A 14,308-nucleotide genomic window follows, 5' to 3' on the forward strand; every position below is an offset into this window, starting at 1 on the left:
CTGGCTGACTAATCTTTCCTACCTTTTTATGTAATACCATTTTTCACAATATTAATTTTACCGGTAAAGCACTTTGCCTTTTACAGCAAAGGATTTCAAGTTGAAGGTCTTATTATCTTTTCATCTAAGGCCATTTAACACATTTCTAGCAAAGCCAGAGGCATAAAGTATCTTTATATTACTCATTAAGGTCACATATATTATTCATTATTGGCCAGAGTTGATTTTGAAAATTGTGGTTAGCTATCTTCTCAACACAATATGCACAAGTCTTTTGCATAACTTTGTCAGAACTGGAGATCATCATGTTGAGATGACCAATAAGCAGGTTTGCATCCCCTGTAAATACACCAGGCAAGGGATAAACTAAGTAATTCAGGCATTAGTTAACAGCATGTGAAAATATGAAAAATATTGAAAGTTCCCCTCAAAAGGGGAGTTCAGCAGAGCAGTGTAATGGAGAGTTTTCCCTACTGGAACTGCTAATTCAAAGCAGCAGGACTTTTGGCAGCCAGGTCCTAACTTGGACTCTAGGAAGCAGGCATTCTGTATATGGCTTAGTTTTTTTCAGTAGTCAATCTTGGTTCCCCACAAACTATCTCCAAGAATAACTCTTCCCTGTGTGATGAAAATAGATGCTTTTTTTTTTTTTTTTAACAATTGCAGTTTAAATCAAGAGGGGCACCTCAAATTAGCCTTTCTGCAGACTGGAAATTCTACTCCCCATGAACTTCAGACTGCAAAGGTTTTGTTATCAAGGATTTTAGGGCTTTGATAGCTTGTAAAAGGTACTTCCCCAAGGTGCAAGAGGCAGTTATGGGGCTATCCAACTACAACAGGGTTGGTTTCATCCTGGTTGGTTTCATCAACCACATAGAGGTTGTCTTAGAAACATTCAAATTAAGCTAATGACATGGTGGTATTTACCTCACTTTCGATTCAGTCACTTAAAACTCACTAATACAAATTGTAGATATTTCTTGTGAGGGGGAATACATTGCTGAGCAGGTCCCTGAGATTTCCAGCTCCCAATGTCTTTTCCTGTACCAGCTCTGAGACTGAAAGACTTGTTCAGTAATCCACAGCATGCTGAAATCTAAAGGCAGTTGAGTCCTGTGCCTGGTGTTATCTGTCGTGCTGCTCTTATCAGCTGGGTTACCTTAGCAACTGGGTTGTATCTGACTTTAAGAGCTGCCAGATTTGTTTCTTCCCCTTCAGGAGCCTGAGGAAAAGCCAGGCAATGTTTAAACTGTTGGGAGACACGTTGTCTACCACGGTATTGGTTAGGCCTGTAAAGCCATTGACTGCTGCTGGAATGGGAATAGAGAGGATTCTTACCCTGCTGAAGGTGTGACAGGGGGCTGCCTCCAGACTTGCTCCTGGTTGACCTCAACCTCTCGGGATGCCACACATCCTGAGAGTAGAGGGGCGTGGCATGAGCCCCATGGACCTCTGGCAAGGCGTGTGTAAATGACATCTCCATAAAAACAGTCTGCTGGCCGAAACCAAAAATGAGTCCCATGGTAAGAGCACATCAGCTCTGAATGACTCACATTCCACTGACATCTACAGAGCAGCACTGGCATAGGCGTAGGCTCTGAGCATGGGGAGGTCTTCCAAAGGGATTTGATTGTTTTGTGTGGGGACATAGTTTGGAGGGGGAACGGAATCATGGATTCTCCTCCTTTGAAAAAATTACTTGTGTGGGAGGGGACACTGGAATACTCCTTTCATAAATGCAGTGCTTTAAAAAAGTGCAAATCAACTGGTACTTTTTTCTGTTTATACTCTGGAGTTGGACTGGAAAGCTGATTGAGCTGTCAGATTTATAACAATAGACATTTAGAGTTTAAACATCAAAAGACACCAAACTTCAAACCACTGCTCCTCAGCAGTGTCTCCTCACTACTTAGCTACTAGGACCAGTGCCCATGTCTGCTCCAGATGTGGCCATTGGGACATTGACAACTGTGCCATAGGATAATATTCTGGGATTTTTTTTTACTCATACACCAGTAAAATCCTTTATGCAAATGCATCACGTTAGTTTTTTATTTATAATGTGTTACAACACATTAGCTTCTTTTTCTTTCTGTACAAAACAGCTGCACAGGTACAGTTTACTATGCAATGGCATATGCTGGATGGTAGGGAGGGAGGGTGGGAAAGGAGGCAAAGAACAATTATGTCTGTAGTGAAGAGGGTAAAAACCAGCATCAAAGCGCAACTTAGAAGTTACAGGTTTTGTAACTGATACCATTAGCCCTCACAGAAGGGCTGGAAAAAATGATGAAAAAGTTAATGCTGGGTACTATTGAAAGGCGTGTAAGGAATAATGCAGACATCAGGCACAGCCAGCCACAAAGGTAAATCCCATTTAACTAATTTGCTATCCTGGTATGGTAAGATCACCCACCTAGTGGATTGAGGGAAGGTGGTGGGCATAGTTGTTCTGCATTTTAAGGAAGGCTTTTTGTACTGCCCCTCACAGCAGGGTCGAGTTGCATGGCTGTGAGATGAGCAGGTTCCCAGTGCACTGGGTAAAGAACTGTCTACGTGCAGAGCTCAGGGGGTTGTAGTGCATGGGGCCACATCTGGCTGGCAGTGTTCCACAGGGCTGTTCCACAGGGCTCACTTCTAGGAACAGTCCTGTTCAACGTATTTATCAGCAGTCTGGATGCAGAAGTTGAATGTATCTTTAGCAATTTTATTGCTAAAATGCAATACACCAAAATGGGGAGATGCTGTTGGTCTCTTGAGGGACAAGATGCTTTGGAGAGGGTTTGGTATAGATTGGAGCATTGGGTTGTGATTGATGGGATGAAATCTGACAACTCCAACTGGTGGATTCTGCACCTTGGGTGGAGCAGTGCCGGGCACAAATATAAATGGGGAGAGAAATGTCTGGGGAGCATCCCTGCACAGGGGGATCTGGGGATGCTGGTCAACATGAGTCAGCAGTGTCCCCTGGCAGGGAGTGCAAACCACATCTGGTCTGGGGTGTATCAAACACACAGCTGATCTTCAGGACAGCACATAACATTGCTAATAGCATTGGAGCCTACCTGTGTATCTAGCTAAGACTGCCAAGGCTCTCTTCTCCACTGGCATGAGTGATGAACCCAGCAGGATATGACAGCACAGAAGTGGCTGGCTGGTGGGGCTTTGGTGACACACAGACTTTGGGGTGCAGCTTTGACAGGATGGTTGCAGCAGCTGAGCAATTTCAAGTTACAGACTGGCAACCTAGAGAAAGCCAAAGCAGTGGTTCACTTTGGCAGTTCTGAGTTGTAAGTGGTAGGAGTTAGTAGCTTTCTAGGGATCTGACCTTCCTTCCTGTTAGGGCAGCGGCTCATGCAGACAGATTGGAGCCCTGCAAGAACATGAAAATCCTGGTGTAATGCTGGCCTGTCACTTCCATTTGGATATGACAATGATAATGTCACTGGCCTTGTTTCATCACTTGCTCTTGCAGTCATGCATGCTTTTACATTTCCACTGTATGCCATGTCTCTTGGAGTCCCTGTGGAAAGCCACACTGCTAGAGAGACTGAAGTGTGGATGAAAGTCAAGCTCATAGAGCTCATATTCATAGGAGTTTTCATTATAACCTTGAGAGTCTTCTTAACATGGCATTAACAATTAATTTCGGCATGAAAGTGGGCCTTCCCTGCCAATTTAACTAATGGCACTCAAGCTCAAACAATGGCTGAATAGCAATAGCTTGGATAGGTGCTTCTAGATTTTCTGTGAATTGTCTTGCTTCACAGCTGTCTCATTCTTACTGCACAGATACAGGAGCAGAAATTGCAGTCTGGGCTTGTTCAGGTCTACTCAAAAGCCAGAACTGACCAAGCCAGAGGAAAGCTCAGGCATTTAGATTTCATTCTTCTCATTATTGTACTGTAGCACCCATTTGCATCCCGTGGCTGGGCAGATAAGTGGCTTCAGAGTACCCTAAGCATCTCTTGGGGTCAGCAGGCTCTTTTAAGAAACTTGCCTTTTAATGGAAACAGGTCCCTTGTTTTCCTTGTATACTGCACACTTCCTTCAGGCTAGAGTTGTTTCAGTAATTCAGATTTTCTTCTACAAAGCAAACTTGGATCATTTTGAATCCTCTTAGCTAAACCAGGGGAGAACACTGTTTACAGTGTTGACACTACTCTTCACTGTCTCCAGAGACAGGCCTATTTCAGTCTGGCTTTAATACCAATCACTTGCCAGCAGCACACATCAGTTTTCATTCACTCAAATGCAAACCATTAAACTGGTAAGGCTGTTTTCCATCTCCTGGGAAGGGAAGGAAGGGTTTGGCTCTGTCTCAATGTGGAGTTTTAACCCCAAGAGGGGAAGGTCACATCTCAGTTTTTGGCAAGGGACCCATCAGAAATCACCAGTCTATGGCTTAGGAGGACTTCCTGGGAACAGATCAGGAGCTGTGTCCTCCAGCCATGCTCATGCCTCCCACAGTACTCTGGGCTTTCTGAGAGAACACAGAACTAAGGTTCATAGGGAGTAGTCTATTACAATGATTTTCTGTACTTGAAAAAAAGAGCAGAAGTCTGAACCTAAGATTGAACTGTCAGAAGATAGTAGAGATTCTCATATTGTGGGGTTAAAAATTATAATCCTTGTTGGGAATTCCTTTGCTGTAATTAAGTCATTCCTGCTTTTGCCAACTTCTCTAAAGTACAATTCTGAAAGTAAAATGTCATTCTTAATTGATGAATTCCCAACATTAATGTGTTTGGCTGGTTTTCTAATGTCAGAGAGGTTGTGAGGTGTTTGTAAGAAGTGCATGTGAACAGGCAGAGGTTGAATTTCTTTTCCAGTCATTGTCTTTCATGAGCAGTAAAGCTGAGGAAAGGCCACTGGAGATTCAGAGACAGGTTTCTTTAGCAGGAGTCTTTTCTGCCATTGTGATGGAGCAGAAAAAGAAGAGCACTTGAAGATAATACTGAAAATGCCCATCTATTTGGTGGGGATGTGGGGATGGAGCAGAAGAAGAGGATAGGAAGAAAAAATACTGGTTTTAATACAACAGTCTTTAGCTCTTAAAGTCTTTATCTATCAAATGGTCTGTGATCCATCTATTACATATTTGTTGTGATATCAGTGCTCTTTTCTACAACCACGTGAGGTATATTTTGGATCCTCCTTCCCTGTACAAGTTTTTATTGCCAAAGACAGAGCTTGGCCTTGTCTTGCTGTGTTATTTTTACAGCCTCACAGTACAACTGTTAGCAGCATGACTGTCTCAGGTTTCTTCTCTCCTTCTGCCTGATCTCCCACTTAGCGTTTGGGTACAAGACAGAAGCAACATATAACTGATCTGGCAACCTCTTTACTCAGCCCCAGCTTGAATTTACTGAGCTGAACAAACTGTTGTCTGTCAAGAGGTTTCTCCACAAAAAAAACATTGGCTTTACTGTACCAGCTTACCATCCTGCTTCCAGCAGCAACATTCACAGAAAGAAAATTACTTTCCCTCAGTGACTTGGGCATGGATTAACAGGCATTGATGACCAGGATGCTCTGTCTCAGGACTGGTCAGTGCTGCCCCAGGCCTCAGAGCCATTTGAACCCTTAACCATGAGACTTGGTCACTTTTTTATTTTGGTTTTCTCTGCTAAAATGGTCATGGATAGATCTTGAGGCTGGACTGTATCTCAACACAGCATAATGCTCCTGCAGCATGTCTGTTAAGGAAACTCCCTAGTCAGAGCATTCCCAGGACTCGCAAGGTCAGAGACTTTCTGGGATGGAAAGCCCTTGCCCAGCTCCAGTGACAGTGAATTACATCAGTTCATCATTTTGACACTGTAAGCATCACCATGTTGTCTTCACACACGCTTCAGGTGTATTTAGAGAAACTAGAGTGCCAGGGAACTCTGCCTAATCAATTTGTTAGTTTCAGTTGTGAACACCATTGTTTGCTTGACTCTGAACAGATGCAGCTGAAGCACAAATCAGCTTGTAAAATAAATGGGGCTGAGCTTGGGAAAACTCTTCAGCTGGTAGAAATCACAGAACCATTTAAGTCAAATGATATCATGCTGGGGAGGTTTTAGGCTAACCTACACAGTAAGGGGTAAGGCCTCAGCTGATGTCAGAGGGAATATGACAACATTCCTTTGGCATCTCTTCCTGTGTGGAGCCAGGTTGGGTTCCAAGGCAGTCATCAGCCAGATCAAACACTTCTTATACAATGTTCTCCAGTGCAAGATGTGGGTGAGTCTTGCAAAACATTTCTGTGGTTATGGAGGGTTTTGGTTGTTACTACATAAAGAGGGCTAGCTCTGTACCATGGGTCTCATTTAAACCATAGAGGGCTCAGATAGAGTGTGTGCTTTAAATAATACTTCAATGATGGGGAATATTATATCCTGAACAAAAGAGGTCTTTAGCATGCATATGTCTGTATTGTTAACAGCATTATTTAGTCCTAGGGAGCACAGATGTGAGACCTCTTACTATTGCAACATCAAGATGACCTTGGCCAAATGATACTGGAGAAGTCATTTGTAATGGCTGTACAAATATCAAAATACTAAGAACCTAAGATCCATGAGGTTTCATTTACAGATCATTCTGAGATGGTATTTCAATTCTAAGGGATATTTATTATCATATATTATCATATATTATTATATTATGTATTATATATTATCATATATATATTTATTATCATATAGCTATTAGGAAGTATTTATTTGCTGGTATTCTTTAGGTGTGTATTCAGAAGACTCTGCCTAATCAATTGATAATGACATGGTTTTTATTAGGAGGAGTGGGAAACTGCTGCCTCTTGCACATGTAGGGCAGTGCTTATGGCAGACAGTTTGAGAACCAGCTGAGTACTCTACACTTGATCACTACCTTGTACATAACTGTAAAAGTCCCTCTGGAAGCATTAGCTGCAGGAGGAAAGTTGTAGCCATACCTCTCCATTTTAAGCTGCAGTTTGCCCTAATTCCCAGCTAATTACATAGTTCAGACTTGCTTAGTATTACAGCTGAGAAAATGGTAGGGCATGGAAGTGCCAGTGTTTAGGAGCCCTTTCCATGTTGCTGGGGCCATTTACCTACTCCACCTTCCCACTCCCAACTACATCACCTTAAAGCCTCTCAGGCCCGGCTCTATCTGCAGCTGAATCTCTGTAGCTTCAGAATGTACGAAGCTCAACCATCTGAGTTCACTTTAAAAAAAAAGTTTGTGTGTGCTAGGGGGAAATGATGTTTCTCTGTGCCAGGGAGGCATAGTTGCTTTCTAAGTAAGCTTATTTTAGCCAAAAGGCAGGAAATCGCAGCATGCCCAAACAATTCAGGTACCAGCCCCTACTCAGCTCCCCGATTGAATCTCCCACACCTTTAAACTCGCTTGGCCTCAGCAACATCCATGTGCTTTTTGCTATTACTCACTAGCCAACACACACCCTGTGGAGAGTCCCCTCATGCAGCAGCTCCTTGGGAGGCCAAGGAAGAGCCTGAGTCTTCGTGGAGTCATTTCCTCCATCCAGACTTCCCTCATACAAGTGATCAACATTTAGAAAACAACCATCCACATACAAGTCCTTCTCTCCATTTTCTCTGCCCTTCCTAAAAATACACATCACACTTTTGACCTTCCTGGAGAATACAACTTTCTGAATCATAGAGCATCCTGAGTTGGAAGGCACCCCCACAAGGATCATCCAAGTCCAACTGCTAGCCTGGCACAGGGCAGCCCAAGAATCCCACCCATGCCTGAGCATGTTGTCTGTCATCTCTAGCAGCCTTTTGTGGAGGTGTCTCTTTTCCTAGCACAGAAGCTGTTTTTAAAAGCACTTTCTAGCATCCCCCCTTCTTGGGTTTTGACCAATTTACAGGCTTGCAGATGGGCTCTACTACAATCGAAGCTCATTACAGTCTCTTAAGAGTTACCAGGTAGCCTTGACTCACTATCTCTAATGTCTTATTAAAGATGGTCACTACTGGTAGATTATTTAATTAGTGATCCTCTATCAGTCAGGGTGAACCCTCCAGACCTCATATTTTTTACTGTGCAGCCTGTGCAGAAAGATATGTAGGGCAATCATTTGTGGTTAAAAACAAACAAAAAACCCTTGAATGCCTGTGCTCAAGTTCCTAAAGGTGTCCCAAGTGAAACTAGAAGGAAGGCAAGCTGCTTTAGGTCCTGTGCAAGCAGAGCTCATTCATAGCTAAAGTGTGCTGCAAAGCATCAGCTGCTCTCAGATAACTCACTGTGTGCTTGGAGCTCTCAACTCTGGGGAGAAGAAATGCAGTGAGCCTGAATTTTTTCTTCTGGTGTTTAATGCTTTTTATTTCCTATTTGCAGTGGCTTGAGACACAGTTACCACAGTTGCCCTGATGCTCAGTAAATTACTGCAACTGAGTCATATATCTAAATTTGCAGATAGACAGCCATGTGGTTTGAAATCAAGTTTTTAAGTGGTTGTAGGAACCAAGCAGAGTTTTCAAGGATTTTCAGTTTTATTGTTGAAGCAAACAGCAGTGTCAGATACTTGGGTGGTTGGGGTTTTTTGCAAATTCCACCAGCCTACTAAATACCTCTGCAAGTCTGAGCAGCTCAGTCAGTTGAGAATATGGGATGGGGCCCTTGATCACTTTTGATTTTTCTTGTGAAGATCTCAAGATGCAGATCTGTTTCTCTCATTTGAGATGTATTTATATTGAAGCTCTGCCTGAATCCGTCTTAAAAACTAAGTGAACAATAAAAAACAAATCTGCACTTGAATCCTAGCTCTTCTCAGCATCTGAAGCTGTCTTTGTTTCCACCTAGACATCTCAGGCTGATTTTTTTGTGTTCTTTGGTTTTGTGTAGAAGGGGGCCTAGAGTTTGTGTTTGAATGTGAGAGAGAGGGATTAAAAATAACATTGCCTACTGCGAATTATGAGGTGAACTTAAAGACAAGTGTAAATAATGTCTGCAGAACTTTAAGTATGATCTGTAAGGTGCTGTAATTGGAGATGGTCTGCCCTGGGTTGATAATTCAAGAATATGACAAAGCCTGACATTGACTAGCCTCTTCAGGAGCAGCATCCCTCCAACTGACTCCAAGGATTCTTGCACTAAAAAAGACATTTTCAATACACTTCTTGCATTGAAAAAGTTCTGGAATTAATTGCACGTGTGTCAAAGAACCATTTAAGCAGGGCCTTACTACCCTTTTATTTGAAAACCTCCCACAATATTAAAAGGCACAAACCAGAAGAGCAATATAGTCTCCCTTGTCTTGAGTCACAAATGAAGTCTAGAAAATAAGCTTTTTTCTTATGTGTGTGTGTGTGTACAAAAACACTGACAGAAAGGCAATGTAAGAATTGTGTTTTGTGAATTTTTGAGAGGGAGGATGACAGAAATTCAAATGGTAGAATTCAACTTCAGTTTTCAGACTTCTCACTTAGTCCAGGGAAACTTGTGCCCAGGTTTCATTTTTTAAATGCAAACCTAGAAAAATCTCAAATGGGGATGGACATTCTTCTGTGGAAAATGTTTTTCTATGAAAAATGTTAATGAAAATAAGGTTTTTCCAACCAGAAAGTCTTGTTTCTTGCCTTTTACATTTCTGCTCTTGTCAGGGATGAGGTGACCATCAGGGTAGATTTCAGCTAGAATGGGAACCAGATTTTTTCCAGATGCTATCTCTTCAAAACAAAATGTTTTATGCTTTGTAGAACTGGCAGGGAGAGACTAAAGCAAGGGCACTGGCAAACTAAACTCTGGTTTTAGAGACAGTACTGTTTGTCAGAGATATTCTTTGCAGTTTGGAAGTGGGAAAATAACTTGAAAATCTCTGTCAATATCAGGTGTGCTCACTAAATGTGTTATTCATATCCTTTCTCAAAAAGTATTTTATATTCCCATGTCATCATGCCCATTATAACACGTGCCAGCCCCAGACAGACAGACAGGGATAGAAAGACAGGCTGACAAGAATTTTAGCATTTAGAAGCTGGATGTCTTTGCTTGCCAGCCCTTGGACAATTCTAACAAGCCCTATCTCAGAGGCTGGTATTGCTTTCAAAGTAAAGTGCAACCCCACAGCTACCTCAGAAATCTGGATAGCTGAGCTGTGAAAACCCTGTTGTTTCTGACAACAGCAGTACCCCCAGCTCTGTACAATTCACAGTCCATATTCCATATTCCCAGTTTTTCTGTGCTGCACACACACATTGCAAACAGGAAGTAGGAGCAGCTCAGTTCTTGGCTTCCTCAGTCTCAAGAGACTGCCATGAAACTGAAAAACACTAAACTAAAACTTAAGTGTCTGTTAGACCTTTAATTAGCAACCTAAGGAGTGTTTGCCAAGAGGAAATTTGAATTCAATTATCCAAATAGAAAGTATTTAACCTCTCAATAGCACTCAAGTAATTACAAATCTTAGGTGTTGTTTCATTTAGGGAACCTTAAAAAGTAAAACAAAAAATGAAGTTGCAAATGGGAGAAGCTGTCAGTTTTATATCACATGGAGTCTACAAAGGAAAGCTGTAATGTTGCCCATGATTTAGATTCACATGTTAGCACAGAAAAGGGCAGCCTCAAGCAGGGAGAGTAGGTTGCAGGATTTGTGATTTCTCCACTGAAACAGCCAGCAACAGCAGCAGGGCCAACAGCGTGAGCTTTATAAACACACAACTAAGACCAGCAGGTCACCTCACACAGCTTTTGATGAGATGGAGGTGCTCTGTCAGTGTCAGGAGAACTGGGATGCATCAGAGGAGGCTGTATATTCCAGTCCATTTTGCAAACATTACCCAATACCAGCCAAGCCCATTTTCATTTTAGGTCACAGCAGCTGTTTCATCCTTGATCCCAACTGTCCTTTCACTATACATCCATCCACCCACACAAAAGGTTTCAAGAATTAATCACAAGGAAAAAAAAAGAAAAGTAATTATTTTCTTGTTTCTCTCTTTGCAGACTGTAGGTTGCTTTGGGATTATGTTTATCAGCTGCTTTCTGACAGCCGGTACGAAAATTTCATCCGATGGGAAGATAAGGAATCAAAAATATTTCGGATAGTGGATCCCAATGGGCTGGCTCGTCTGTGGGGAAACCACAAGGTAAGGAAGCAATGCCATTTTCCTCCTGCAGCACTTTTCCTACTTTGTCTCTCGTAGCATTACAGGTTCCAGTTATAAGTGGGGGTAAAGAAGAAAAGATGGCATATAAATTTCTACTGGAAAACTGTAATCTTTTACTCTATGTACATTAGAAATTCAAAGCATCCATCCTAAAGCACTAAAACCTATTCTTCATGTAGAGAGCTTGCTGGTTTGGTTTAAAGGCCTTTAGTTATAAATGCATGTAATTATGAAATTATAAGGAGTGCAAGAATTAACAGTCCTTCTCTCTCAAGGCATCTTACTTCTTCTCAAAACCTGTTGCTGAGGATATTCTGGTGAGATGTAGTTTACAAGGAGCTGTGTACTACAGAGTAGGAGCTTTCTGTGTTCCTGTCTGCAACAACTCCCAGATTCCACAGGCTGCCCTGTGACAAACACCAAGTGCTGCAGGATTATGTATTTCCTTCTCAGAGGGTGGTTCCTGGTTTGTTCTCTGGAAAGGCATTACTGATTTTTATAGTTTGGGGCTGACTTATGTATAGATATTCCTGTATATGTATATAAGTATATTCATATTAATGTATGAATAGTCAGCATGGATTTACAAAAGGGAAGTCATGCTTGACCACTGTGATATCCATCTACAACCAAATTATTGGCTCAGTGGATTCAGGGAAAATGATGGATATAGCTTATCTTGATTTTAGAAAGGCTTTTGAAACTATCTCATAATAGCTTCAAACACAGGCTAATTAAGTATGACCTAGACAAGAATACAGTGAGGTGGATGGAAAACTGGCTGATCCGCTGGGCTGCAAAGATGGTGATCAATGGCACAAAATCCAGTCACTAGTCATTTTACCCCAGGGATTGATTCTGGGGGCACTACTGTATGTCTGTTAATGACCTGGATAATGGGACAGATTTTCAGATAACACAAAACTGGGAGGAATAGCTGACACACCAGAGGGTTGTGCTGTCATCTGTGTGGTTCTGAACATGCTGGAGATACGGATTAATGGGAATTTTATGAAACTTACAACTTACCCAACCTGCACATTAATAATTGAGCCATGCCATTAGGTCTCATGCTGGGTGTCTAAAACTGAAGCTCCTTCAGACCATTGGCCATTTGGCAACACAGTGGCCTTTCAGCATGTAAGTAATGGAAGAAGCACAACTAGTATTTCAGGGAGGTTCTCAATGAGGAGTCTAGATTTTGCAGGGAAAACTTGGTCCTTGTTAGTGTTTCATTGCCACAGGAGTTCTTGATGAGAACGCCCATTACAGAGTTACTGTAGTCAGGGCAAGCAGAGGGGGTCTGCTCTTACTGGGCATTTTAGGCAGGTGGATCAGTCTCCTTTGATGGAGCCAAGCTCCTGCCATGGAGACTCCCAGAACAAAAACATGCTTCTACTGTTGGGTGTTTTTTGCCCATGGCAAGGGGTTGCTTTACACTCAGGCACACACGGCAGAGTTGTGTCTCTGCTGGGAGTCTCTGCCAGACAGCAACCACTGCTCCTTGTGTAGACATAGCCCAAGGGGCTGATCTTGCTCCTCCAAGTCACTAATTTGGGGGCTGCCCACAAACAGCTCTGCCAGTGCCTATCGCTTCTTCCTTGTGACACTCAGCTTCAGCAGAGCCATCTCCTCTGGGAGCTTCGGAAGGTTTTAATGAACCATCTCACACTTCAGTATACCTCAGTGCTCTGGCCATGGCCTTTGGGGCTAACAGCTCCCAGAATGAAGGGAAGGATGTGTCACAGAGGCAGATGTACAACCCAGCTGGTTTCTTGGTTTACACCTGTGTTACAAGAGGAGAAACAGGCTAAGAGTCCTCACAGAGCTCTGTGAGCATTAACTAGTTAATGCAGGGGAATCCCAGAGGAGCAGTGCTCCAAGCAGGGATTGCTGACAGATCCAGCCTATTAGCCACTACTCCCAGGCTTTTACAAAAGGTGTTTTCATTAAGAACAGGCCTGTCACATCCCACTTGGCATGAGCATCTTCCTCCGCCTAATGTCTCCTCTTGTAGTTAATTAAGTCTTTTGTTATCTGTGTTCCAAGAAACTGTAGAAAAACCTTGCTTGGAATTCTTGTTAAACTCCTTGCTTAAATTGCCCTGTGTGGAAAGAGACCCACACAACTTTGGTGATGAGGGGGGTGGGGGTAGAATGGGCCTGCAAACAACAGAAAATGGTACATGTAATTTCTTGGACTGTCTTGGTTACTTTAGGTAGTTGGGATAGTTCTGCAACTCTTTTGGGGGCTTAGGAAGGTTTTAATGAATCGTCTCACCACTTTTTTTCCTTTCTTCTTTTGAATAAAACAGAACAGAACAAATATGACTTATGAGAAAATGTCCAGAGCCCTACGCCACTACTACAAACTAAATATTATCCGGAAGGAGCCAGGACAAAGGCTTTTGTTCAGGTAATTTTCTTTCTTCGCCATTTCTTTCTATGGACAGTTAGTTTTTGAGGACGGAAGATGGAATTGTGTGTGGGATACCTCATTGCCACAGTTATAACACAGGTGAAGAGGGCCATACATTTGTAAAAGCTGTATAGAGCAGTGCTTCCCAGGTTTTAAGGCAGCCAGACCAATTTACAGAAAACACAGGCCTGTCTCAATGATCAGTGGAGACAATAGAAGTCTTTCCACTGCTTTGTGCAGGCTGTGCCATTGTTTAAGACCTTAGATAAATGGGTTCAGTCAAACTGCTGGAAAACCTACTCCAAATGGACTCCTCAAACACAGCTGCCTCTGAAAGCTGAGCAGGGATCAGGCATTTCCTCAGGGGCATAGCAGAAGAGAAGCACTCGATGACCATGTCTTTGGTGCTGCCTTGAAGGAAGAGTGGGAGCTGCAAGAGCTGATCATAAAACCCAGCACAGCTGATTGGGTGATACAACTAAGAATTTAGGAAATAGAGCCTGAAACAGCATTAAAGCAGGGAGCTATTTGTACAATCTTGAGTGCAGATGGCACAGAGTGAGAGCACTCCACTCCTCTTCAGACAACACCAGCAAATCCTAGTGCACGTCTGACCCTCAGAGCACTGAACTCAGACCAAAGACTGCTTTGCTGTCAGTGGCCTGGATCTAGCAGTGTGTTTGGACATGGTAACAATAGGAAGGCAGTCTTGGAATTTGTTTTCTTAAATAGCTAACAGAAGTGCATTAGCACTCAAACTCTTTTCAGCTGAAAAGGGTTCT

The 14,308-nt window shown here is 42.6% G+C and overlaps 1 protein-coding gene across 1 annotated transcript in view; it reads left to right on the forward strand.

The window, feature by feature from the left end:
- ETV6 (ETS variant transcription factor 6) overlaps nucleotides 1-14,308 on the forward strand; it is a 151,064-nt gene that overhangs the window by 113,114 nt on the left and 23,642 nt on the right. Inside the window, exons 9-10 of the mRNA XM_021529942.4 lie at nucleotides 10,945-11,087; nucleotides 13,423-13,523. Of these exons, the coding sequence (XP_021385617.2) occupies nucleotides 10,945-11,087; nucleotides 13,423-13,523 (244 nt within the window). The remainder of the gene's footprint in view (nucleotides 1-10,944; nucleotides 11,088-13,422; nucleotides 13,524-14,308) is intronic.

Source organism: Lonchura striata, chromosome 1A (assembly GCF_050655825.1).
Source record: "Lonchura striata isolate lonStrDom1 chromosome 1A, ASM5065582v1, whole genome shotgun sequence".
NCBI classification, from domain to species: domain Eukaryota; kingdom Metazoa; phylum Chordata; class Aves; order Passeriformes; family Estrildidae; genus Lonchura; species Lonchura striata.